The sequence below is a fragment of the Haliotis rufescens genome, unplaced genomic scaffold (genome assembly GCF_023055435.1).
Source record: "Haliotis rufescens isolate VD_foot unplaced genomic scaffold, xgHalRufe1.0.p SCAF_14, whole genome shotgun sequence".
Taxonomy (NCBI): domain Eukaryota; kingdom Metazoa; phylum Mollusca; class Gastropoda; order Lepetellida; family Haliotidae; genus Haliotis; species Haliotis rufescens.
Window position 1 is genome coordinate 21,744,946 of NW_025963824.1, and position 27,924 is coordinate 21,772,869.

A 27,924-nucleotide genomic window follows, 5' to 3' on the forward strand; every position below is an offset into this window, starting at 1 on the left:
ATATTCTACATCTCCGCGTTATTTTATAGCCAGGAGTATATCCAATGCCGCGTGAGCGTAGTTCTCGCACATGCTTCACTTTTCCGATCTTAGGAAAATGTGCGTCAGAAAAAAACCTCGGCATCCAGCGGGTTGATATTAAACTTGCTGGCGAGCCTAGGAACAGACAGCGGATTCTGAAAGAAGCCATCCGGATTCGGCCAATCCGATTCGGTGTTTTCCCGACGCCGGAGACTGTGCGGTACAAAGGCAGCCACTTCCTGTATTTGATTGCGAAACCGCGAAAATGGCAACAAAGCAGACAGAGTTGAAGCCAAAGTGTAAATATGGAGCTAAGTGCTACAGAAGGAATGCTGACCACATCAAAGCCTACAGTCATCCCAAGAGGAAAGCAGACGACGAGGAAGACACTCCAGATTCTCAGACTGGGGGCGGGGTGGGTTGTCTCATACCTAAATCTAGTTTTCGTGCAATTGTCAGTCGCACACTACGAGCTGAACGCTGCATGGACGTCCCCCCTGCCACTCCCCCAACGCTTTACCCTTCAAACACACAGAGTATTGTACCTAACCCTAACGATCAGTAAAGGGGATCCAAGGGCTAAGGATAAATTTGGGGGGTAACCTACCCTTACCCTAACACGAATACCCCAAATGATCGAAGAGGAACGCGCGATCAGTAAAGGAGGGTCACAGTCGGCAGCTCAAAGCAAAATGCACTTAACTATTTCCTGAGTATTAGAAATAACCGAGTTCTTAAAAATCGTATATATGCACAAATGCAAATCATATAAACTTAATATTTTGTACGAAATTCTACAAAGTTTTAGGTTAAAATATGAAATGGAAATAAGAAGGGTGCTTGACTACTGAGATAATGTGTCGACCTATGAGATCAAAGATTATTGATTCCTTTTCTCTTGGGAATAGAAATATGTATGCATGTGTAGAAGTGATTACCAAGATGTGGTCTTGTGACAGAAGTACCAGAGAGCAAATGAAAAGATGGAATAAATGATCAGTCTTGTAATGTCCAAATATTGCCAGGATTAAGGGATTATTGATTAAGGAATTACTGCTAGATTGCCTACTAATCTGATATAACATTCATCTTTCTGATATACCGTATTCGACGTAATAAGCATCCCGCTCTAATAAGCGCCCACAGCGATAATTGCTTATATATTGGCTATTGAACAATCCCAATTAGCACCCCCTCCGATTGATCAATGTTTACAAGACTTATTTATTCGCGTATAATATGCACTCGTGTGTTATATGCACCCTTAATTATGGGCAATTAAATTCTGGAAAAATATATCTGTCGTATTTAAGATTTCAGGCTGTCAGCATAAACCACGAAATTTATCTTTCAACTCTGTTTCTTCCAGCAAAATAATATTCTAATAAGAGTCCCCTATTTCTAATTTTGAGAGTGCTCTGTCCGCTTATTACGTAGTATACGGTAGTATTCATTTTCATCCTGTGTCTGACTGACCAATGAATTAAAGTACAGTTTCCTTGCATCACACCACAAGGTTACATACTAAGGGTGAAACGATACACCGATATTCCGATGCATCGCGATACTTGACCCACAATACGATATATGGTAAACGTGGGCCCATTTATCGATACGCCACGATACGGAACGCAAATCACAAGTACAGCGTTTCCTCGCTATTGTGCCTTTCAATAAACCGCTAACTTGGTTATAGCGCGCGATAACGCATGGCTCCTAAAAACGTACTTACATTTTTAATAAGCTCAGGTTTTACACCGACAGATGTTTTTCCCCATCTCATAAAACATCAGCTTATCACCGCAAGCACATAACACCGAAAATACCAGTCAGCAAATCCGAACTGAAGTACGCAATTCAATACCATTATTACACTATCTTGTTATTAAAACGTGTTCATTGTATATCTGGACTTGTGTTTGTAATATATTTTATTAATTTTATTCAAAATTTCATTTAATATTGTTTTCATTAAGTTATGTGAAATCGTGTGTGAAGAGATACAGCAACCACGGTCAGATTACCACTTTTGACGCATTGAAACGAATTTTAGTTGCTAGAGAATGGATACATATATTAAAAATGCCATACTTTGACTTGTTAAAAGACATATTTGTGGCAATTTGGCTAATATATGTCAACATATTGTTATCGCAATCGAAATACATGTAGCACGGGAAGTCCCTAGGGTGACTGGTCAAATTGTTCCATACGTAAAAATATTCTGCAACAGCAATCACCAGTACCAAAATGCTACACTTGTGGTTCTTATAATTATAAATATATATATAGTAAAAGCGATATTGGAATAAATTATTCCTGATAAAACAATAATTTCAGATACAATTTCTTCGACAATTGCATCAAAATTCTTTGAAGTTGTATCACTGGTGGAGTACATTAATTATTTTCTGGTGTTTGAACTTTGAATTGTTTTGAAAGAAAGTTGAACAACTTAAGTAAACTTGTTATTATAAAATAATTTTGATTGTTCCAAAATCATGAAAGGTTCAATCTTGACATGCTTTAAGTCTTGTTTTTTTATCATTGCGTATCGAGATACGTATCGTATCGTGACCAGAATATTGAGATGCGTATCGTATCATGACCTTCCTGTATCGTTGCAGCCCTATTACATACCATGATGAGCTACCTAGTGGGCTCATCTGTGCATGGGGACTCCCCTTTTGTCTCCACTCCGTGCCAACCAAGTGACCTAGTAATCACCATGTATTAACCCATTCCTATGTGTATAATATATGTACTTTTTTAAATAAAACTAGAAACATGCAAACTATATTTATCCCTCCTGGATTCAAGACTCCCCCCAGAGAACATTGCTGTGATTGTTTGAGTATATTTGGTTTGACTTGCTAATTCAGGATCAGCCAAAGAAGATAAGAGCTGCCCCAGACACCCCGAACAAGGACAAGCCAACAAAGTCGGATGTCGACCCAGACACCACAAGCAAGGGAGTCCCTGAAGAAAAAACAGATGAGGACAATGCGGATGAAGAGGATGGTAGGACCAAATTAGCAGAAAAGATCAGTGTAAACTCTAGCTGCAGAAATAGCCTATGCCAAAAGCTTTTGAGTTTACTGGCCCAAAATTGTCTCTTGGCGTCATTTTCAGTAGATTTGGTATTAATGTATGGACTTTCTTGGCTGAACATATTAGACCCAAAAATAGTTTTCTAGATTAGGGTTTTGGACAAGTGGCTGAAGTCACATACTGCAGAGATAGTAAGGCACTTTGCACACGTGTCTGCTAGCCCCCTCGAATAGTCATAACATATAGTAACACCCCAAAATGTTTTGAATTCTACAAGCCTTAGGATACCTTTAACAGTAACAAAACTGGTTTGGGCTGCAGAATAGAGCAAATATCCTTCCCTGCACCAGTAATGAAAAAGGGATCATTTTCAGAAAGGTATGGTCGTGATAAGCCACAGGAACATATAGACTTTTCTCAGGAAAAGACTTCTGAATAATTTCAGAATTGCAGCCTTGTTTCCCTGGGTGTACAGACTCCTTGTAGGATACAGGTGTCGGGTACAATACTGGTACATGTGGCCGATCCAGCAACTGAAGGAGTGTGTTTTGAAAATGGCTAGGACAAAAATAAGTCAGTTCATTATATCCGTCAATTCATTACCATCATTATAAACGTACTTTACTGTAGAATTAAAACTTGAATCGAAACTTGGGTAGGCGTACTGTCTTGAATTGTCTAGTGCATCATGCCTCCCTTGATCTCATCACAGATCATGACAGGGCTGGTGGGTTATTTTGGGGAGCAAAGGAACCATGAAACTTCATAACAAGATTGCCGTAAAAGGTGATTCTGCTTGTCGTAAAAAGCGACTTACTGGATCGGGTGGTCAGGCTCGCTGACTTGGTTGATGCATGTCATCGATCCCAATTGCATGGATCGATGCTCATGATATTAATCACTGGATTGTCTGGTCCAGACTCGATTATTTACAGACCGCCGTCATATAGCTCGAATATTGCTGAGTGCGGCATTAAACAACAAACAAACAAACATAATAACAAGAACACCCGAGATGATGGATGGTTTGTTTGCCCCCAGTGAGTGAGAGTGATGAGGAAGATGTGGACGCCTCGCCCATGAACCTGAAGCAGTACATCCAACACAAGTACCTGGTCGAGATGCCGCAGGACTTCTATGATTTCTGGGAATTCTGTAAGGCTGAAGACTCTGCTGCTCCCACAGGTGAGAGGATGACACAGGAATTCCAGTGTCTCATCTCTGTCATTGACCAGGGCGTCGTACAAGGTGATCTTAGCACTTAAGTTATCATAACTCCCATAGCCTAATGCAGACTTACGGCATTTGAAGCATGAAGGCTGTTTTGTATAACGGCACCCAGGGGGTGAAATATTTCAATTAGATGTAGACAACCAGGGCACGGGGGCAAGCAAGAGGGAGCACTGGTGTATACAGGTCCTAACAAACAGTGGAATAGTTAGGACTATTGAAAGCTATTGACTGTGAAGGCTGTTCTACCACAGATGTGTTCAAGAGGGTGCTCGGATTCCAGCTGGTCGGTCCATTCGACATCATGGCAGGGAAGCATGAAGGCGTCACTCACAACTCTCGGGGAAAGAAGCCCAACTACCTACGACACTGGCGATACTACTACGACCCTCCAGAGTTCCTCACTGTCATCAGGGGAGACGATGACACACAGTTCCACATCGGCTACTACAGGTGAGACACACAGTTCCACATCGGCTACTACAGGTGAGACACAGTCCCACATCGGCTACTACAGGTGAGACACACAGTTCCACATCGGCTACTACAGGTGAGACACACAGTTCCACATCCGCTACTACAGGTGAGACACACAGTCCCACATCGGCTACTACAGGTGAGACACACAGTTCCACATCGGCTACTACAGGTGAGACACACAGTTCCACATCGGCTACTACAGGTGAGACACACAGTTCCACATTGGCTACTACAGGTGAGACACACAGTTCCACATCGGCTACTACAGGTGAGACACACAGTTCCACATTGTATACAACAGGTGAGACACACAGTTCCACATCTGCTACTACAGGTGAGACACACAGTTCCACATTGTATACAACAGGTGAGACACATAGTTCCACATCGGCTACTACAGGTGAGACACACAGTTCCACATTGGCTACTACAGGTGAGACACACAGTTCCACATCTGCTACTACAGGTGAGACACACAGTTCCACATTGTATACAACAGGTGAGACACACAGTTCCACATCTGCTACTACAGGTGAGACACACAGTTCCACATCGGCTACTACAGGTGAGACACACAGTTCCACATAGGCTACTACAGGTGAGACACACAGTTCCACATCGGCTACTACAGGTGAGACACACAGTTCCACATTGTATACAACAGGTGAGACACACAGTTCCACATCGTCTACTACAGGTGAGACACACAGTTCCACATCGGCTACTACAGGTGAGACACACAGTTCCACATCGGCTACTACAGGTGAGACACACAGTTCCACATAGGCTACTACAGGTGAGACACACAGTTCCACATCGGCTACTACAGGTGAGACACACAGTTCCACATCGGCTACTACAGGTGAGACACACAGTTCCACATTAGCTACAACAGGTGAGACACACAGTTCCACATCGTCTACTACAGGTGAGACACACAGTTCCACATCAGCTACAACAGGTGAGACTTTCTAGTAGTGTACCACAATGGCTACAACAGGTGACGTGTGTGTGGTTGTTTGCAGGGATGACGTGTGTGTTGTTTGCAGGGATGACGTGTGTGTGATGTTGTTTGCAGGGATGACATGTGTGTTGTTTGCAGGGATGACGTGTGTGTTGTTTGCAGGGATGATGTGTGTGTTGTTTGCAGGGATGACATGTGTGTTGTTTGCAGGGATGATGTGTGTGTTGTTTGCAGGGATGATGTGTGTGTTGTTTGCAGGGATGACATGTGTGTTGTTTGCAGGGATGATGTGTGTTGTTGTTTGCAGGGATGATGTGTGTGTTGTTGTTTGCAGGGATGATGTGTGTGTTGTTTGCAGGGATGACGTGTGTGTGATGTTGTTTGCAGGGATGACATGTGTGTTGTTTGCAGGGATGATGTGTGTGTTGTTTGCAGGGATGACGTGTGTGTTGTTTGCAGGGATGACATGTGTGTTGTTTGCAGGGATGACATGTGTGTTGTTTGCAGGGATGATGTGTGTGTTGTTTGCAGGGATGACGTGTGTGTGATGTTGTTTGCAGGGATGACATGTGTGTTGTTTGCAGGGATGATGTGTGTGTAGTTTGCTGGGATGACATGTGTGTTGTTGTTTGCAGGGATGACATGTGTGTTGTTTGCAGGGATGATGTGTGTGTTGTTGTTTGCAGGGATGATGTGTGTGTTGTTGTTTGCAGGGATGATGTGTGTGTTGTTGTTTGCAGGGATGATGTGTGTTGTTGTTTGCAGGGATGACGTGTGTTGTTTGCAGGGATGACATGTGTGTTGTTTGCAGGGATGATGTGTGTGTTGTTGTTTGCAGGGATGATGTGTGTGTTGTTTGCAGGGATGATGTGTGTGTTGTTTGCAGGGATGACGTGTGTTGTTTGCAGGGATGACATGTGTGTTGTTTGCAGGGATGACGTGTGTGTTGTTTGCAGGGATGATGTGTGTGTTGTTGTTTGCAGGGATGACATGTGTGTTGTTGTTTGCAGGGATGACATGTGTTTTGTTTGCAGGGATGACATGTGTGTTGTTGTTTGCAGGGATGATGTGTGTGTTGTTTGCAGGGATGACGTGTGTGTTGTTGTTTGCAGGGATGACGTGTGTGTTGTTTGCAGGGATGACATGTGTGTTGTTGTTTGCAGGGATGACATGTGTGTTGTTTGCAGGGATGAGATGTGTGTTGTTGTTTGCAGGGATGACGTGTGTGTTGTTGTTTGCAGGGATGACGTGTGTGTTGTTGTTTGCAGGGATGACGTGTGTGTTGTTTGCAGGGATGACGTGTGTGTTGTTGTTTGCAGGGATGATGTGTGTGTTGTTTGCAGGGATGATGTGTGTGTTGTTGTTTGCAGGGATGACATGTGTGTTGTTGTTTGCAGGAATGACGTGTGTTGTTTGCAGGGATGAGATGTGTGTTGTTGTTTGCAGGGATGACGTGTGTGTTGTTGTTTGCAGGGATGACGTGTGTGTTGTTGTTTGCAGGGATGATGTGTGTGTTGTTTGCAGGGATGATGTGTGTGTTGTTGTTTGCAGGGATGACATGTGTGTTGTTTGCAGGGATGACGTGTGTGTTGTTTGCAGGGATGATGTGTGTGTTGTTGTTTGCAGGGATGACGTGTGTGTTGTTTGCAGGGATGATGTGTGTGTTGTTGTTTGCAGGGATAACGTGTGAGTTGTTGTTTGCAGGGATGATGTGTGTGTTGTTGTTTGCAGGGATGACGTGTGTGTTGTTTGCAGGGATGATGTGTGTGTTGTTGTTTGCACGGATGACATGTGTGTTGTTTGCAGGGATGATGTGTGTGTTGTTGTTTGCAGGGATAACGTGTGTGTTGTTGTTTGCAGGGATGATGTGTGTGTTGTTGTTTGCAGGGATGACATGTGTGTTGTTTGCAGGGATGAGATGTGTGTTGTTGTTTGCAGGGATAACGTGTGTGTTGTTGTTTGCAGGGATGATGTGTGTGTTGTTGTTTGCAGGGATGACGTGTGTGTTGTTTGCAGGGATGATGTGTGTGTTGTTTGCAGGGATGATGTGTGTGTTGTTTGCAGGGATGACATGTGTGTTGTTTGCAGGGATGATGTGTGTTGTTGTTTGCAGGGATGATGTGTGTGTTGTTGTTTGCAGGGATGATGTGTGTGTTGTTTGCAGGGATGACGTGTGTGTGATGTTGTTTGCAGGGATGACATGTGTGTTGTTTGCAGGGATGATGTGTGTGTTGTTTGCAGGGATGACGTGTGTGTTGTTTGCAGGGATGACATGTGTGTTGTTTGCAGGGATGACATGTGTGTTGTTTGCAGGGATGATGTGTGTGTTGTTTGCAGGGATGACGTGTGTGTGATGTTGTTTGCAGGGATGACATGTGTGTTGTTTGCAGGGATGATGTGTGTGTAGTTTGCTGGGATGACATGTGTGTTGTTGTTTGCAGGGATGACATGTGTGTTGTTTGCAGGGATGATGTGTGTGTTGTTGTTTGCAGGGATGATGTGTGTGTTGTTGTTTGCAGGGATGATGTGTGTGTTGTTGTTTGCAGGGATGATGTGTGTTGTTGTTTGCAGGGATGACGTGTGTTGTTTGCAGGGATGACATGTGTGTTGTTTGCAGGGATGATGTGTGTGTTGTTGTTTGCAGGGATGATGTGTGTGTTGTTTGCAGGGATGATGTGTGTGTTGTTTGCAGGGATGACGTGTGTTGTTTGCAGGGATGACATGTGTGTTGTTTGCAGGGATGACGTGTGTGTTGTTTGCAGGGATGATGTGTGTGTTGTTGTTTGCAGGGATGACATGTGTGTTGTTGTTTGCAGGGATGACATGTGTGTTGTTTGCAGGGATGACATGTGTGTTGTTGTTTGCAGGGATGATGTGTGTGTTGTTTGCAGGGATGACGTGTGTGTTGTTGTTTGCAGGGATGACGTGTGTGTTGTTTGCAGGGATGACATGTGTGTTGTTGTTTGCAGGGATGACATGTGTGTTGTTTGCAGGGATGAGATGTGTGTTGTTGTTTGCAGGGATGACGTGTGTGTTGTTGTTTGCAGGGATGACGTGTGTGTTGTTGTTTGCAGGGATGACGTGTGTGTTGTTTGCAGGGATGACGTGTGTGTTGTTGTTTGCAGGGATGATGTGTGTGTTGTTTGCAGGGATGATGTGTGTGTTGTTGTTTGCAGGGATGACATGTGTGTTGTTGTTTGCAGGAATGACGTGTGTTGTTTGCAGGGATGAGATGTGTGTTGTTGTTTGCAGGGATGACGTGTGTGTTGTTGTTTGCAGGGATGACGTGTGTGTTGTTGTTTGCAGGGATGATGTGTGTGTTGTTTGCAGGGATGATGTGTGTGTTGTTGTTTGCAGGGATGACATGTGTGTTGTTTGCAGGGATGACGTGTGTGTTGTTTGCAGGGATGATGTGTGTGTTGTTGTTTGCAGGGATGACGTGTGTGTTGTTTGCAGGGATGATGTGTGTGTTGTTGTTTGCAGGGATAACGTGTGAGTTGTTGTTTGCAGGGATGATGTGTGTGTTGTTGTTTGCAGGGATGACGTGTGTGTTGTTTGCAGGGATGATGTGTGTGTTGTTGTTTGCACGGATGACATGTGTGTTGTTTGCAGGGATGATGTGTGTGTTGTTGTTTGCAGGGATAACGTGTGTGTTGTTGTTTGCAGGGATGATGTGTGTGTTGTTGTTTGCAGGGATGACATGTGTGTTGTTTGCAGGGATGAGATGTGTGTTGTTGTTTGCAGGGATAACGTGTGTGTTGTTGTTTGCAGGGATGATGTGTGTGTTGTTGTTTGCAGGGATGACGTGTGTGTTGTTTGCAGGGATGACGTGTGTGTTGTTGTTTGCAGGGATCAGATGTGTGTTGTTGTTTGCAGGGATGACATGTGTGTTGTTTGCAGGGATGATGTGTGTGTTGTTGTTTGCAGGGATAACGTGTGTGTTGTTGTTTGCAGGGATGACGTGTGTGTTGTTTGCAGGGATCAGATGTGTGTTGTTGTTTGCAGGGATGACATGTGTGTTGTTTGCAGGGATGATGTGTGTGTTGTTGTTTGCAGGGATAACGTGTGTGTTGTTGTTTGCAGGGATGATGTGTGTGTTGTTGTTTGCAGGGATGAGATGTGTGTTGTTTGCAGGGATGATGTGTGTGTTGTTTGCAGGGATGACGTGTGTGTTGTTGTTTGCAGGGATGACATGTGTGTTGTTGTTTGCAGGGATGACATGTGTGTTGTTTGCAGGGATGATGTGTGTGTTGTTTGCAGGGATGACGTGTGTGTTGTTTTTTGCAGGGATGACATGTGTGTTGTTTTTTGCAGGGATGACATGTGTGTTGTTTGCAGGGATGACATGTGTGTTGTTGTTTGCAGGGATGACATGTGTGTTGTTTGCAGGGATGAGATGTGTGTTGTTGTTTGCAGGGATGATGTGTGTGTTGTTGTTTGCAGGGATGACGTGTGTGTTGTTGTTTGCAGGGATGATGTGTGTGTTGTTGTTTGCAGGGATGATGTGTGTGTTGTTGTTTGCAGGGATGAGATGTGTGTTGTTGTTTGCAGGGATGACGTGCGTGTTGTTGTTTGCAGGGATGATGTGTGTGTTGTTTGCAGGGATGACATGTGTGTTGTTGTTTGCAGGGATGACATGTGTGTTGTTTGCAGGGATGAGATGTGTGTTGTTGTTTGCAGGGATGACGTGTGTGTTGTTGTTTGCAGGGATGACGTGTGTGTTGTTGTTTGCAGGGATGACGTGTGTGTTGTTTGCAGGGATGACGTGTGTGTTGTTGTTTGCAGGGATGATGTGTGTGTTGTTTGCAGGGATGATGTGTGTGTTGTTGTTTGCAGGGATGACATGTGTGTTGTTGTTTGCAGGGATGACATGTGTGTTGTTTGCAGGGATGAGATGTGTGTTGTTGTTTGCAGGGATGACGTGTGTGTTGTTGTTTGCAGGGATGACGTGTGTGTTGTTGTTTGCAGGGATGATGTGTGTGTTGTTTGCAGGGATGATGTGTGTGTTGTTGTTTGCAGGGATGACATGTGTGTTGTTTGCAGGGATGACGTGTGTGTTGTTTGCAGGGATGATGTGTGTGTTGTTGTTTGCAGGGATGACATGTGTGTTGTTTGCAGGGATGATGTGTGTGTTGTTGTTTGCAGGGATAACGTGTGTGTTGTTGTTTGCAGGGATGATGTGTGTGTTGTTGTTTGCAGGGATGACGTGTGTGTTGTTTGCAGGGATGATGTGTGTGTTGTTGTTTGCACGGATGACATGTGTGTTGTTTGCAGGGATGATGTGTGTGTTGTTGTTTGCAGGGATAACGTGTGTGTTGTTGTTTGCAGGGATGATGTGTGTGTTGTTGTTTGCAGGGATGACATGTGTGTTGTTTGCAGGGATGAGATGTGTGTTGTTGTTTGCAGGGATAACGTGTGTGTTGTTGTTTGCAGGGATGATGTGTGTGTTGTTGTTTGCAGGGATGATGTGTGTGTTGTTTGCAGGGATGAGATGTGTGTTGTTGTTTGCAAGGATGACATGTGTGTTGTTTGCAGGGATGATGTGTGTGTTGTTGTTTGCAGGGATAACGTGTGTGTTGTTGTTTGCAGGGATGACGTGTGTGTTGTTTTTTGCAGGGATGACATGTGTGTTGTTGTTTGCAGGGATGACATGTGTGTTGTTTGCAGGGATGACATGTGTGTTGTTGTTTGCAGGGATGACATGTGTGTTGTTTGCAGGGATGACATGTGTGTTGTTGTTTGCAGGGATGATGTGTGTGTTGTTGTTTGCAGGGATGACATGTGTGTTGTTGTTTGCAGGGATGATGTGTGTGTTGTTGTTTGCAGGGATGATGTGTGTGTTGTTGTTTGCAGGGATGACATGTGTGTTGTTTGCAGGGATGATGTGTGTGTTGTTTGCAGGGATGACGTGTGTGTTGTTGTTTGCAGGGATGACATGTGTGTTGTTGTTTGCAGGGATGACATGTGTGTTGTTTGCAGGGATGATGTGTGTGTTGTTTGCAGGGATGACGTTTGTGTTGTTGTTTGCAGGGATGATGTGTGTGTTGTTTGCAGGGATGACATGTGTGTTGTTGTTTGCAGGGATGATGTGTGTGTTGTTGTTTGCAGGGATGACATGTGTGTTGTTGTTTGCAGGGATGACATGTGTGTTGTTTGCAGGGATGACATGTGTGTTGTTGTTTGCAGGGATGACATGTGTGTTGTTGTTTGCAGGGATGACGTGTGTGTTGTTGTTTGCAGGGATGACGTGTGTTGTTTGCAGGGATGAGATGTGTGTTGTTGTTTGCAGGGATGACGTGTGTGTTGTTGTTTGCAGGGATGATGTGTGTGTTGTTTGCAGGGATGACATGTGTGTTGTTGTTTGCAGGGATGACATGTGTGTTGTTTGCAGGGATGAGATGTGTGTTGTTGTTTGCAGGGATGACGTGTGTGTTGTTGTTTGCAGGGATGACGTGTGTGTTGTTGTTTGCAGGGATGACGTGTGTGTTGTTTGCAGGGATGACGTGTGTGTTGTTGTTTGCAGGGATGATGTGTGTGTTGTTTGCAGGGATGATGTGTGTGTTGTTGTTTGCAGGGATGACATGTGTGTTGTTGTTTGCAGGGATGATATGTGTGTTGTTTGCAGGGATGAGATGTGTGTTGTTGTTTGCAGGGATGACGTGTGTGTTGTTGTTTGCAGGGATGACGTGTGTGTTGTTGTTTGCAGGGATGATGTGTGTGTTGTTTGCAGGGATGATGTGTGTGTTGTTGTTTGCAGGGATGACATGTGTGTTGTTTGCAGGGATGACGTGTGTGTTGTTTGCAGGGATGATGTGTGTGTTGTTGTTTGCAGGGATGACGTGTGTGTTGTTTGCAGGGATGATGTGTGTGTTGTTTGCAGGGATGACATGTGTGTTGTTGTTTGCAGGGATGATGTGTTTGTTGTTTGCAGGGATGACGTGTGTGTTGTTGTTTGCAGGGATGATGTGTGTGTTGTTTGCAGGGATGACGTGTGTGTTGTTGTTTGCAGGGATGACGTGTGTGTTGTTTGCAGGGATGATGTGTGTGTTGTTGTTTGCACGGATGACATGTGTGTTGTTTGCAGGGATGATGTGTGTGTTGTTGTTTGCAGGGATAACGTGTGTGTTGTTGTTTGCAGGGATGATGTGTGTGTTGTTGTTTGCAGGGATGACATGTGTGTTGTTTGCAGGGATGAGATGTGTGTTGTTGTTTGCAGGGATAACGTGTGTGTTGTTGTTTGCAGGGATGATGTGTGTGTTGTTTGCAGGGATGACGTGTGTGTTGTTGTTTGCAGGGATGATGTGTGTGTTGTTTGCAGGGATGACGTGTGTGTTGTTGTTTGCAGGGATGACGTGTGTGTTGTTTGCAGGGATGATGTGTGTGTTGTTGTTTGCACGGATGACATGTGTGTTGTTTGCAGGGATGATGTGTGTGTTGTTGTTTGCAGGGATAACGTGTGTGTTGTTGTTTGCAGGGATGATGTGTGTGTTGTTGTTTGCAGGGATGACATGTGTGTTGTTTGCAGGGATGAGATGTGTGTTGTTGTTTGCAGGGATAACGTGTGTGTTGTTGTTTGCAGGGATGATGTGTGTGTTGTTGTTTGCAGGGATGACGTGTGTGTTGTTTGCAGGGATGAGATGTGTGTTGTTGTTTGCAAGGATGACATGTGTGTTGTTTGCAGGGATGATGTGTGTGTTGTTGTTTGCAGGGATAACGTGTGTGTTGTTGTTTGCAGGGATGATGTGTGTGTTGTTGTTTGCAGGGATGACATGTGTGTTGTTTGCAGGGATGAGATGTGTGTTGTTGTTTGCAGGGATGACGTGTGTGTTGTTTGCAGGGATGAGATGTGTGTTGTTGTTTGCAAGGATGACATGTGTGTTGTTTGCAGGGATGATGTGTGTGTTGTTGTTTGCAGGGATAACGTGTGTGTTGTTGTTTGCAGGGATGATGTGTGTGTTGTTGTTTGCAGGGATGACATGTGTGTTGTTTGCAGGGATGAGATGTGTGTTGTTGTTTGCAGGGATGATGTGTGTGTTGTTTGCAGGGATGATGTGTGTGTTGTTGTTTGCAGGGATGACATGTGTGTTGTTTGCAGGGATGATGTGTGTGTTGTTGTTTGCAGGGATGATGTGTGTGTTGTTGTTTGCAGGGATGATGTGTGTGTTGTTGTTTGCAGGGATGACGTGTGTGTTGTTGTTTGCAGGGATGATGTGTGTGTTGTTTGCAGGGATGAGATGTGTGTTGTTGTTTGCAGGGATGACGTGTGTGTTGTTGTTTGCAGGGATGACGTGTGTGTTGTTGTTTGCAGGGATGATGTGTGTGTTGTTTGCAGGGATGATGTGTGTGTTGTTGTTTGCAGGGATGACATGTGTGTTGTTTGCAGGGATGACGTGTGTGTTGTTTGCAGGGATGATGTGTGTGTTGTTGTTTGCAGGGATGACATGTGTGTTGTTTGCAGGGATGATGTGTGTGTTGTTGTTTGCAGGGATAACGTGTGTGTTGTTGTTTGCAGGGATGATGTGTGTGTTGTTGTTTGCAGGGATGACGTGTGTGTTGTTTGCAGGGATGATGTGTGTGTTGTTGTTTGCACGGATGACATGTGTGTTGTTTGCAGGGATGATGTGTGTGTTGTTGTTTGCAGGGATAACGTGTGTGTTGTTGTTTGCAGGGATGATGTGTGTGTTGTTGTTTGCAGGGATGACATGTGTGTTGTTTGCAGGGATGAGATGTGTGTTGTTGTTTGCAGGGATAACGTGTGTGTTGTTGTTTGCAGGGATGATGTGTGTGTTGTTGTTTGCAGGGATGACGTGTGTGTTGTTTGCAGGGATGAGATGTGTGTTGTTGTTTGCAAGGATGACATGTGTGTTGTTTGCAGGGATGATGTGTGTGTTGTTGTTTGCAGGGATAACGTGTGTGTTGTTGTTTGCAGGGATGACGTGTGTGTTGTTTTTTGCAGGGATGACATGTGTGTTGTTGTTTGCAGGGATGACATGTGTGTTGTTTGCAGGGATGACATGTGTGTTGTTGTTTGCAGGGATGACATGTGTGTTGTTTGCAGGGATGACATGTGTGTTGTTGTTTGCAGGGATGATGTGTGTGTTGTTGTTTGCAGGGATGACATGTGTGTTGTTGTTTGCAGGGATGATGTGTGTGTTGTTGTTTGCAGGGATGATGTGTGTGTTGTTGTTTGCAGGGATGATGTGTGTGTTGTTGTTTGCAGGGATGACATGTGTGTTGTTTGCAGGGATGATGTGTGTGTTGTTTGCAGGGATGACGTGTGTGTTGTTGTTTGCAGGGATGACATGTGTGTTGTTGTTTGCAGGGATGACATGTGTGTTGTTTGCAGGGATGATGTGTGTGTTGTTTGCAGGGATGACGTTTGTGTTGTTGTTTGCAGGGATGATGTGTGTGTTGTTTGCAGGGATGACATGTGTGTTGTTGTTTGCAGGGATGATGTGTGTGTTGTTGTTTGCAGGGATGACATGTGTGTTGTTGTTTGCAGGGATGACATGTGTGTTGTTTGCAGGGATGACATGTGTGTTGTTGTTTGCAGGGATGACATGTGTGTTGTTGTTTGCAGGGATGACGTGTGTGTTGTTGTTTGCAGGGATGACGTGTGTTGTTTGCAGGGATGACATGTGTGTTGTTGTTTGCAGGGATGAGATGTGTGTTGTTTGCAGGGATGATGTGTGTGTTGTTGTTTGCAGGGATGATGTGTGTGTTGTTGTTTGCAGGGATGATGTGTGTGTTGTTGTTTGCAGGGATGAGATGTGTGTTGTTGTTTGCAGGGATGACGTGTGTGTTGTTGTTTGCAGGGATGATGTGTGTGTTGTTTGCAGGGATGACATGTGTGTTGTTGTTTGCAGGGATGACATGTGTGTTGTTTGCAGGGATGAGATGTGTGTTGTTGTTTGCAGGGATGACGTGTGTGTTGTTGTTTGCAGGGATGACGTGTGTGTTGTTGTTTGCAGGGATGACGTGTGTGTTGTTTGCAGGGATGACGTGTGTGTTGTTGTTTGCAGGGATGATGTGTGTGTTGTTTGCAGGGATGATGTGTGTGTTGTTGTTTGCAGGGATGACATGTGTGTTGTTGTTTGCAGGGATGATATGTGTGTTGTTTGCAGGGATGAGATGTGTGTTGTTGTTTGCAGGGATGACGTGTGTGTTGTTGTTTGCAGGGATGACGTGTGTGTTGTTGTTTGCAGGGATGATGTGTGTGTTGTTTGCAGGGATGATGTGTGTGTTGTTGTTTGCAGGGATGACATGTGTGTTGTTTGCAGGGATGACGTGTGTGTTGTTTGCAGGGATGATGTGTGTGTTGTTGTTTGCAGGGATGACGTGTGTGTTGTTTGCAGGGATGATGTGTGTGTTGTTTGCAGGGATGACATGTGTGTTGTTGTTTGCAGGGATGATGTGTGTGTTGTTTGCAGGGATGACGTGTGTGTTGTTGTTTGCAGGGATGATGTGTGTGTTGTTTGCAGGGATGACGTGTGTGTTGTTGTTTGCAGGGATGACGTGTGTGTTGTTTGCAGGGATGATGTGTGTGTTGTTGTTTGCACGGATGACATGTGTGTTGTTTGCAGGGATGATGTGTGTGTTGTTGTTTGCAGGGATAACGTGTGTGTTGTTGTTTGCAGGGATGATGTGTGTGTTGTTGTTTGCAGGGATGACATGTGTGTTGTTTGCAGGGATGAGATGTGTGTTGTTGTTTGCAGGGATAACGTGTGTGTTGTTGTTTGCAGGGATGATGTGTGTGTTGTTGTTTGCAGGGATGACGTGTGTGTTGTTTGCAGGGATGAGATGTGTGTTGTTGTTTGCAAGGATGACATGTGTGTTGTTTGCAGGGATGATGTGTGTGTTGTTGTTTGCAGGGATAACGTGTGTGTTGTTGTTTGCAGGGATGATGTGTGTGTTGTTGTTTGCAGGGATGACGTGTGTTGTTTGCAGGGATGAGATGTGTGTTGTTGTTTGCAGGGATGACGTGTGTGTTGTTTGCAGGGATGAGATGTGTGTTGTTGTTTGCAAGGATGACATGTGTGTTGTTTGCAGGGATGATGTGTGTGTTGTTGTTTGCAGGGATAACGTGTGTGTTGTTGTTTGCAGGGATGATGTGTGTGTTGTTGTTTGCAGGGATGACATGTGTGTTGTTTGCAGGGATGAGATGTGTGTTGTTGTTTGCAGGGATGATGTGTGTGTTGTTTGCAGGGATGATGTGTGTGTTGTTGTTTGCAGGGATGACATGTGTGTTGTTTGCAGGGATGATGTGTGTGTTGTTGTTTGCAGGGATGATGTGTGTGTTGTTGTTTGCAGGGATGATGTGTGTGTTGTTGTTTGCAGGGATGATGTGTGTGTTGTTGTTTGCAGGGATGATGTGTGTGTTGTTGTTTGCAGGGATGATGTGTGTGTTGTTGTTTGCAGGGATGATGTGTGTGTTGTTGTTTGCAGGGATGATGTGTGTGTTGTTGTTTGCAGGGATGATGTGTGTGTTGTTGTTTGCAGGGATGATGTGTGTGTTGTTGTTTGCAGGGATGATGTGTGTGTTGTTGTTTGCAGGGATGATGTGTGTGTTGTTGTTTGCAGGGATGATGTGTGTGTTGTTGTTTGCAGGGATGACATGTGTGTTGTTTGCAGGGATGAGATGTGTGTTGTTGTTTGCAGGGATGACGTGTGTGTTGTTTGCAGGGATGAGATGTGTGTTGTTGTTTGCAAGGATGACATGTGTGTTGTTTGCAGGGATGATGTGTGTGTTGTTGTTTGCAGGGATAACGTGTGTGTTGTTGTTTGCAGGGATGATGTGTGTGTTGTTGTTTGCAGGGATGACATGTGTGTTGTTTGCAGGGATGAGATGTGTGTTGTTGTTTGCAGGGATGATGTGTGTGTTGTTTGCAGGGATGATGTGTGTGTTGTTGTTTGCAGGGATGACATGTGTGTTGTTTGCAGGGATGACATGTGTGTTGTTTGCAGGGATGATGTGTGTGTTGTTGTTTGCAGGGATGATGTGTGTGTTGTTGTTTGCAGGGATGACCCCAAGGAGATGCCAGTGTTTCTGGCAGCAAATGCTGCCAAGACAAGCTTTACCCTCACACCAAGGGGAGACAACCTGTTTGCTGCTGTCAGGTATGTTACTTGATTACTCATCCAGACAAACATGGATTTAACCCACTCGTGACCAACTCGGGTAATTCTCAGTCACACCGAACAGCGACCCATGCCCCTCTCTTAGCTGTTTTTGCGACTGGGTTCCATATAAGCACAAACGGGCATTGCTAAAAGAATTGTCACCTTGTTGCATAACGATTCACATTTCTGTCATATGTCATATATAGTCCAGATGCTTTTGAAAACACATCAGGACTTAAGGCATGATACAGTATGATTGAGCACACTTAACTTTATTTTGGGTATTTTTTTAAATGCAAGACATATGTAAGATAAAAAATTATTCCTGAGGGATTCTTTGACCATAGTACTTGAAGTCAAATGCGAACACTGATTGGTTTGTCTTATTTTAGCACATGCCATTCATTGATAGGGGGACGAGACTTCTTGCAGGTTACAGAAAGTGATGAAGGCCAGTGGCAGCTCTTTTTTGTCCTTAATTCAGACAAATCCAAATATCAGTCACTCAAAAGAGGTGGATAAATCCCATGGAAGGTCAGGGTTTTTGTTTTTTGCATCATGGATCCAAAGACCCCATTTTCTTCAAACTTGGAAGAAGTAAAATAATCCAAATTTCCACTTTTTTATACGCAGTATTATTTTCAGATTACTTATCACCTATAAAACTTATGATGCTCAATTTGACTTAAGTATTAGTATTTGAAATTGTTCTCTGTTCAGCTGATGTTTGTGCTCTGTTCAGCTGATGTTTGTGCTCTGTTCAGCTGATGTTTGTGCTCTGTTCAGCTGATGTTAGTGCTCTATTCAGCTGATGTTTGTGCTCTGTTCAGCTGATGTTTGTGCTCTGTTCAGCTGATGTTTGTGCTCTATTCAGCTGATGTTTGTGCTCTGTTCAGCTAATGTTTGTGCTCTGTTCAGCTGATGTTTGTGCTCTATTCAGCTGATGTTAGTGGTCTGTTCAGCTGATGTTTGTGCTCTATTCAGCTGATGTTTGTGCTCTTTTCAGCTAATGTTTGTGCTCTGTTCAGCTGATGTTTGTGCTCTGTTCAGCTGATGTTTGTGCTCTGTTCAGCTGATGTTAGTGGTCTGTTCAGCTGATGTTTGTGCTCTATTCAGCTGATGTTTGTGCTCTGTTCAGCTGATGTTAGTGGTCTGTTCAGCTGATGTTTGTGGTCTGTTCAGCTGATGTTTGTGCTCTGTTCAGCTAATGTTTGTGCTCTGTTCAGCTGATGTTTGTGCTCTGTTCAGCTGATGTTAGTGGTCTGTTCAGCTTATGTTTGTGCTCTATTCAGCTGATGTTAGTGGTCTGTTCAGCTGATGTTTGTGCTCTGTTCAGCTGATGTTTGTGCTCTATTCAGCTGATGTTTGTGCTCTGTTCAGCTAATGTTTGTGCTCTGTTCAGCTGATGTTTGTGGTCTGTTCAGCTGATGTTAGTGGTGTGTTCAGCTGATGTTTGTGCTCTATTCAGCTGATGTTTGTGCTCTGTTCAGCTGATGTTTGTGCTCTATTCAGCTGATGTTTGTGCTCTGTTCAGCTAATGTTTGTGCTCTGTTCAGCTGATGTTTGTGCTCTATTCAGCTGATGTTAGTGGTCTGTTCAGCTGATGTTTGTGCTCTGTTCAGCTGATGTTTGTGCTCTGTTCAGCTAATGTTTGTGCTCTGTTCAGCTGATGTTTGTGCTCTATTCAGCTGATGTTAGTGGTCTGTTCAGCTGATGTTTGTGCTCTATTCAGCTGATGTTTGTGCTCTATTCAGCTGATGTTTGTGCTCTGTTCAGCTAATGTTTGTGCTCTGTTCAGCTGATGTTTGTGCTCTGTTCAGCTGATGTTTGTGGTCTGTTCAGCTGATGTTTGTGCTCTGTTCAGCTAATGTTTGTGCTCTGTTCAGCTGATGTTTGTGCTCTGTTCAGCTGATGTTTGTGGTCTGTTCAGCTTATGTTTGTGCTCTATTCAGCTGATGTTAGTGGTCTGTTCAGCTGATGTTTGTGCTCTGTTCAGCTGATGTTTGTGCTCTATTCAGCTGATTTTTGTGCTCTGTTCAGCTAATGTTTGTGCTCTGTTCAGCTGATGTTTGTGGTCTGTTCAGCTGATGTTAGTGGTCTGTTCAGCTGATGTTTGTGCTCTATTCAGCTGATGTTTGTGCTCTGTTCAGCTGATGTTTGTGCTCTGTTCAGCTGATGTTTGTGCTCTATTCAGCTGATGTTTGTGCTCTGTTCAGCTAATGTTTGTGCTCTGTTCAGCTGATGTTTGTGCTCTATTCAGCTGATGTTAGTGGTCTGTTCAGCTGATGTTTGTGCTCTGTTCAGCTGATGTTTGTGCTCTGTTCAGCTAATGTTTGTGCTCTGTTCAGCTAATGTTTGTGCTCTGTTCAGCTGATGTTTGTGCTCTGTTCAGCTAATGTTTGTGGTCTGTTCAGCTGATGTTTGTGCTCTGTTCAGCTGATGTTTGTGCTCTGTTCAGCTGATGTTAGTGGTCTGTTCAGCTGATGTTAGTGGTCTGTTCAGCTGATGTTTGTGCTCTGTTCAGCTAATGTTTGTGCTCTGTTCAGCTAATGTTTGTGCTCTGTTCAGCTGATGTTTGTGCTCTGTTCAGCTGATGTTAGTGGTCTGTTCAGCTGATGTTAGTGGTCTGTTCAGCTGATGTTTGTGCTCTGTTCAGCTGATGTTTGTGCTCTGTTCAGCTGATGTTTGTGCTCTATTCAGCTGATGTTTGTGCTCTGTTCAGCTTCTACATGAAGGAGAGACTGAAGGGGAAGGAGCTGGGTGGAGGGGACCGTAAGTGGCTGGAGGGTGTGTCCCAGAGGTTGGGGGAGCAGGCCGGGGTGCTGGAACTCTCTCTGGACACACGTACCAAGGCAATGAAGAGCCGACAGAAGAAGGTGGTCTGTGACAGCTTCCACGGTGCAGGCATCGTCGTCCCTGTCGATGAGAATGAGATCGGCTACAGACCAGTACCAGAAACTCCAGGTGAGAAATATAACATGTTTTCTGTTACTGTTCCTATGTTAACAGAGTGATGTACTTGGCTGTAAACTGTAGCAGGACACACATCTGTAGTGAGCAGTGTTTGAAATAGTTTTACAACCCATCAAGGCAGTAGGGCAGGTGATGCATCAGTGTTGCATGCCCATCTTTAAAGTTACGTACCCGCATTCAGACATTAATAATATTGAAAACTTCACAAAAAATAAGAGACAAATCGTATTTTGATTCAGTTGAAATAATGCAAACAACTACTTAAAAATAACAAGAGTCATCAGAAGATGACAATAGCAAAAGGCACCACTTCAACCTCTGGTTCATACATGTACCAAGTTTGGAAGAAGTTGGGCGGGCAGGCGGCAGGCGGCAGGTTGGCAGGCGGGTGGATAGGCAGGCAGGCAGTCGGGCAGGCGGTTAGTTATTTCAGGCCCTGGTTATGAGACCAGGAGTATTTACTGGTGCAGCATCCCCCTTGTCCTCCTTGACACCATTTCATCTGTGGATGCTCCCTCATCTGAAGCCATCCAACTGAGCGCAAGTCAGTTTGGTCAGTTTGAGATCAGTGGTCCTTTGACCATGACGAGAACTGGCCCAAGACGGAGATACTTTCAATGGTTTGGACCAAGGTCATTTCATACCTATCATAGGGAAACACAATAATGATGAATGAATGACGTTCATGATGGTGTATACTCACAAGTCTAGAGTAATATTGATGTCTGGCATACTACTGATCAATGTCATGTCACGGTCTGTTTGTCATGCGTCGTCTGTTGTAAACATCTCCTCCTCAGAAACCACTGGACCAGTGAAGCTGAATGTTGACATACTTGTTCCCACCAATGATGACACCCCAATTTGTTCAAGAGGTTCAAATCTGACATTCAGTGTCCACAGTAGTCATATTGAAAAATACTGTACGACCATTACTGAAAGCTGAAACTTCTTATGACCATTTCTCAGTCACCTTTCCTCAAAATGTAGCTAGTAGTGGGGCTCAACATGTGTGTTCCATTTGCTTTAGATTTGTAAATTTGGACCTTGATTTAACCTTTACTTTAAAGTAAAACTTGTTTTGTCCATTACTCCATGCTTGTACGAGTGATGTGACAGGTCAGTATGACGTCACGCTAACACACAAACTTCATTGTTTTAATATGTAAACGGGGGACGTCATGTAAACACTCATCCACATGGGCCATTTGATAACAAGGACATTAGTTTTCATGGTAATATAAACATCAAATGATTCCAAGACTTTTCAAGAAAAGCGTAGGTCTTTGTTTCAAAATCTACCTGCCATGTCACTTCACATCTTTAAAAAATGATACTGTGGAATGCCCACAATTTATGTTTTTATTCCAGTCCAACACAAATTAGTTCTGCGCTATTTTCTGGATGGGAACACAATATGTTTATCGTGATGAATAAGAGCAAAAAAACATAATATGTATCACGGCACCAATCGTGGTGTACGTTTTATCTGCAGTTTATGAAAAGCTTTTCTCACAATATAAATAGCAATCGTGATTTCAACAGTGTGTTTTTTTTACGTTGTGTTCGTCTTGCCTTCACCTGGAAATGTCATTGTGAGAACCTTGGTATTGGACACAAATCAATAAAACTTTGCAGGTCCCAGTGACCCAGATTCTCTATTGATTGGCATACCAAGTGTGATTTTCATAAGGCAACAATGTTGCTCTCAGATGCCCTTTTTTTTCCATCAACCATGAGCATCTGTCAATGTCAATGCCTCCACAATCTTCCTGGTCATTTCAACAATGTAATACACACAGCCTCACTCACGGCGTCATCACAAGATTCCTTCGAAATACCAACCCACGTGTTCAGGATTATAACCTTGGGATGAATAAATAAATTAATTTGCATTTTTAGGAGAGAAATGTTTTCGTGAATACTTTTATGTAAAAACATGCTGTACATGGTATTTTTAGATTGCACTGCAGATTTCTTCTAATTACTTTCTAAAACCTTTCTGACCAAGCGAAGTCCTAACAACCACACCTCATGAGCGCATCCGAGTTGGATTGCTGATTACAAATGTCAAGAACTTTGCAAGTTCACTTGTCTTCAGTATGAGCAACAAAACATTTTCGTGTGACGCTTAATTTGATCAGGGGAGCATTTGGTCATTTCGATTTTGACATAAATGACTTTATCGTTGAGAAAGTTCCAGTTCAAGATGACATCATTCCGACTGCTAACTCGAACCAACAAGATGGCGCCTCTCTTCCCACCCTGCAAGTGCAACAGAAACTTTGACAAATTCAGTGCCGATTCTTGGGATTAGTGTATCAGTGTCATGGCCAGATTTCATTGTGGAACCAGATGAAGCCGAATATGTCTGTTCACACTGCTTTTGTCGACCATGCGTTACACAGCACAGGCAATCGCAGTTAAGAAATGGTGCGGCCTCCATGTTTCAGAAATTTGTCGAATCGAAAACATTGCTACAGATACTTCAGGACTGAGCTAAATAGACAAAGTGTTTGGAGAGATCGTAGATACTCTGACTTGAAGAAACGGATATTAAATGTAGCAGCAGATGAAGGATTGGTGTGGACTGTAGCGTTATTGCTGTTCAGGTTAAAAACCCAGTCTAGGTTAGAGTTAGCTCCCCTATGTTTGCGTATTACGTCATGAGGGGATGTCATGATTTGTGTGGGGACTCGAGTGGACAACATGCTGGCTGACGCATGTAACTCCGTTTAATAAATCATACTCAAACGAACCCTAGTCTTAGTGTCAACGTAACACAACATGGACAAAACGGGAAGTGATGCCAGATTGTATTTTAGAACATGTGCGGGAAGTTTATCCAAATCCATCGAACAAAGAATACATGGGACACATGTGGATATAATGTTCAAACTTTTATGTGTGAAAATTATGTGAAAGAAATGAAATCTATAATCAAATTTGTCTTGGAATATGTGTATTGGAGTTTTGTTTATCATAAGTACAATATTATCTATTGTAGGTCAAAACATCTAGTATATTTCGTTATTTATTTATCAGTTGCTTATGTGCATTGTTATGTTGATACAATTGACATATTCATATATTGTAGTCAAGCTAAGCAATGTTGGCTCAACTTTTGGTTTTGCAAATTAGGTCTCTTCCTAAACACTTGTTGAAAATGAGTGAGAATGGTATTACACCACTTTTAGCAATATTCCAGCAATATCATGGTGGGGGACACCAGAAGTGGGCTTCACACATTGTATCCATTTCAGGGATCGAACCCAGGTCTTCGGCGTGACAAGCGAACGCTTTAACCACTAGACTACCCGGCTGCCCCACTTGTTTAAAAATCTGTGTAATGATTTGAGTTTTAGAAATATAATCTGATTATTTTGTCGTATAGATCTAACTGTTGAATGCAGTGACCATTTGTGGTTATCAAGGTTTGTCATTCAAGTTGATATAAAGTTTGACGAACAATGATGATCTTGTTAACATATGGTTATCAAAAGGCTTATCTCAACACTCGGTTGTGTTTACATTGTCAGTCACTGTTCGAAACTGAAATACCCCCACTTTGCGGGCTATTTATAGTCAGGGTGGGGCTTTAAAATATGATGACATTTGCAGTAGTGTGGAATTAGTGTTGAAGTGGTGCATAGCTTATATCATGTTTCAGTTGTTTGAAATATCATATACTTTGGCCTTGTTTGACCTTGCACTTAGATTCTCTCACAATGCATGTTTGCCTCCGTAAACTTCTCTGAAACTGCCAGACGGAGGGAGATGACTTTGGCCTTGTTTGACCTTGCACTTAGATTCTCTCACAATGCATGTTTGCCTCCGTAAACTTCTCTGAAACTGCCAGACGGAGGGAGATGACTTTGGCCTTGTTTGACCTTGCACTTAGATTCTCTCACAATGCATGTTTGCCTCTGTAATCTTCTCTGTAACTGCCAGACGGAGGGAGATGACTTTGGCCTTGTTTGACCTTGCACTTAGATTCTCTCACAATGCATGTTTGCCTCCGTAATCTTCTCTGTAACTGCCAGACGGAGGGAGATGACTTTGGCCTTGTTTGACCTTGCACTTAGATTCTCTCACAATGCATGTTTGCCTCCGTAAACTTCTCTGAAACTGCCAGACGGAGGGAGATGACTTTGGCCTTGTTTGACCTTGCACTTAGATTCTCTCACAATGCATGTTTGCCTCTGTAAACTTCTCTGTAACTGCCAGACGGAGGGAGATGACTTTGGCCTTGTTTGACCTTGCACTTAGATTCTCTCACAATGCATGTTTGCCTCCGTAAACTTCTCTGTAACTGCCAGACGGAGGGAGATGACTTTGGCCTTGTTTGACCTTGCACTTAGATTCTCTCACAATGCATGTTTGCCTCTGTAAACTTCTCTGTAACTGCCAGACGGAGGGAGATGACTTTGGCCTTGTTTGACCCTGCACTTAGATTCTCTCACAATGCATGTTTGCCTCCGTAAACTTCTCTGTAACTGCCAGACGGAGGGAGATGACTTTGGCCTTGTTTGACCCTGCACTTAGATTCTCTCACAATGCATGTTTGCCTCCGTAAACTTCTCTGAAACTGCCAGACGGAGGGAGATGACTTTGGCCTTGTTTGACCTTGCACTTAGATTCTCTCACAATGCATGTTTGCCTTCGTAAACTTCTCTGAAACTGCCGGACGGAGGGAGATGACTTTGGCCTTGTTTGACCCTGCACTTAGATTCTCTCACAATGCATGTTTGCCTCTGTAAACTTCTCTGTAACTGCCAGACGGAGGGAGATGACTTTGGCCTTGTTTGACCCTGCACTTAGATTCTCTCACAATGCATGTTTGCCTCCGTAAACTTCTCTGTAACTGCCAGACGGAGGGAGATGACTTTGGCCTTGTTTGACCCTGCACTTAGATTCTCTCACAATGCATGTTTGCCTCCGTAAACTTCTCTGAAACTGCCGGACGGAGGGAGATGACTTTGGCCTTGTTTGACCTTGCACTTAGATTCTCTCACAATGCATGTTTGCCTTCGTAAACTTCTCTGAAACTGCCGGACGGAGGGAGATGACTTTGGCCTTGTTTGACCCTGCACTTAGATTCTCTCACAATGCATGTTTGCCTCTGTAAACTTCTCTGTAACTGCCAGACGGAGGGAGATGACTTTGGCCTTGTTTGACCTTGCACTTAGATTCTCTCACAATGCATGTTTGCCTTCGTAAACTTCTCTGAAACTGCCGGACGGAGGGAGATGACTTTGGCCTTGTTTGACCCTGCACTTAGATTCTCTCACAATGCATGTTTGCCTTCGTATACTTCTCTGAAACTGCCAGACGGAGGGAAATGACTTTGGCATGTTGGTTTCAGTCCATTTGTTTGATTTGAGTGAAAGTTTTTAGTATTTAAGCAGAAGATATTTAAATATAAATTGTGACAGCAACTTTATCCTATGGTTGTCTTTGTTTCTGAACTTTGACTAAATATCCAGGTGAGCTACGGTGTATAGGCACTATTTTCTCATATAATGGTGCAGGCAAAATAATGTTTCACTTGAAACAAATTGCAACAGAATTTATTTCTTTCCAACTAGTATTTACATGAATGAAAACAAAACTTGTTATAGTGTTTATAGTCATGGGAATAAGTAGATACAGACAATAACAATCAACATGTCATCAAAGAGATAATTATTGATATTTGCTCGTTATATTGGATTTATGCAAATGATTGAGTATTCTGCATGCATTCTTGAAGCTCTTCAAATCACTCAAATATGTCATCAGAGACCAACAGTGTATTGATATTCCATGTCTATCCATCAGTCTCTTAGCAGCCATCTTGGAATTTGGGGGGCTCTGCCAATGGAGTTTCTTATCTAAAAGTGTAAACTATACTTCAGTGAGTTAGTGTGACAAGTTGTAAGCATATAAGTCCCAGCACTCTGTTTAAAGGCACACTGAGTTAAAAGATTCCAGTCTACACTCCTATTAGGAAAACTTGTCGGACATCTTGAAATTGACAGCTATCTTGAATTTTTGTAGATTTATCAATATTTGAAAACGTTCAGTAGTTGTGAACATCTTTTTAGAGAAACAATAATATTATTTTATGAAGAACATTTATGTATCAATGAGAAACTATTTTTATTCTTATTTTACTGTTAAACAATAAATATAAAACACCATTTAATTCCCACAGATTTAAGTATAGACATATACAAAAATCTGATGAAAAAATCACTGCAATATCAATATTACTGTACACAGGTATGAATGTAAAAGTTTTCTATAGTACTATTGCAGGAGTAGTTTTGACTATGTCAGTGCTTGTGGATAGTTATAATGCCCCCAACAGTCAACCCTAGAATAGCATACCTTGCCAAATAAGCATTAATCTTGTCAGTCTCACATCTTTTCTTTTGCTGTCCCAGGTGACCTGAAGAAGATCCTGAAGAAAATTGTGGAGGCACGGACGGAGACGGAGAGGAACAAGTTCTTCGACCCGCTGCAGGAGCTGATCACGCTGGTGCAGTTTGCCAATGATGAGTGCGACTACGGTGAGGGTCTTGAGCTGGGGATGGACCTGTTCAGCTTCGGTGGCAAGGTCTTCCACTCCACCATCCTCCATCTCCTTCCCCTTGCCTACCAACTACTTCGACGAACTCAGTATGCCAAGATCATCTCTACTCACTTGCGACACCGGCGACATACTGCTGACCTGAGTGAACTGGACTAGATGCTGAGTCACTGAAAGTAATGGGTTATGAGTGATCAAGATCTGTAAATTTGTATGATAAATTTTTAGAAACAGACAGACTTTCTGCTTCTTTTATGAAACTAAGAACACATTTTCTGAGTAGGATTGAGACTCTTTGTCTGCATATCAAGGAGAAGATAAGTGTTTTGCTGTCAGAGCAATCCTGGCAGATGTCAGGCTTTCTTGTGATTTACCCATTGTTTGAATACCCTACTACGTGAGAGGAGACTGGTAATGTGATGTTAATGTGATCTAGTCTCCGCAGCCTTCAGTACAAGATGTGGCAAGAAGAATTTCTAATGGCTCCTAAAAGCCAATATTTGGGCAAATG

General features: G+C 43.4%; 1 protein-coding gene across 1 annotated transcript; it reads left to right on the top strand.

Moving 5' to 3' along the window:
• Nucleotides 1-221: 221 nt before the first annotated feature.
• Nucleotides 222-27,650, top strand: LOC124115117 (histone PARylation factor 1-like). The gene is made up of 7 exons (XM_046475938.2): nucleotides 222-436; nucleotides 2,904-3,042; nucleotides 4,114-4,257; nucleotides 4,557-4,755; nucleotides 17,765-17,863; nucleotides 20,589-20,830; nucleotides 27,268-27,650. The coding sequence occupies exons 1-7, from the start codon at nucleotides 287-289 to the stop codon at nucleotides 27,570-27,572; spliced, it is 1,278 nt and encodes a 425-aa protein (XP_046331894.2). The 5' UTR covers nucleotides 222-286; the 3' UTR covers nucleotides 27,573-27,650.
• The last annotated feature ends 274 nt before the right edge of the window (nucleotides 27,651-27,924 follow it).

What these genes read in the sequence shown, in the direction of transcription:
- LOC124115117 (XM_046475938.2), top strand. Translation starts at nt 287, where the DNA reads ATGGCAACAAAGCAGACAGAGTTGAAGCCAAAGTGTAAATATGGAGCT. An exon ending in AGACTCTGCTGCTCCCACAG is followed by an intron (nt 4,258 to 4,556) that starts GTGAGAGGATGA and finishes GTTCTACCACAG; the next exon opens with ATGTGTTCAAGAGGGTGCTC. An exon ending in AACCTGTTTGCTGCTGTCAG is followed by an intron (nt 17,864 to 20,588) that starts GTATGTTACTTG and finishes TGCTCTGTTCAG; the next exon opens with CTTCTACATGAAGGAGAGAC.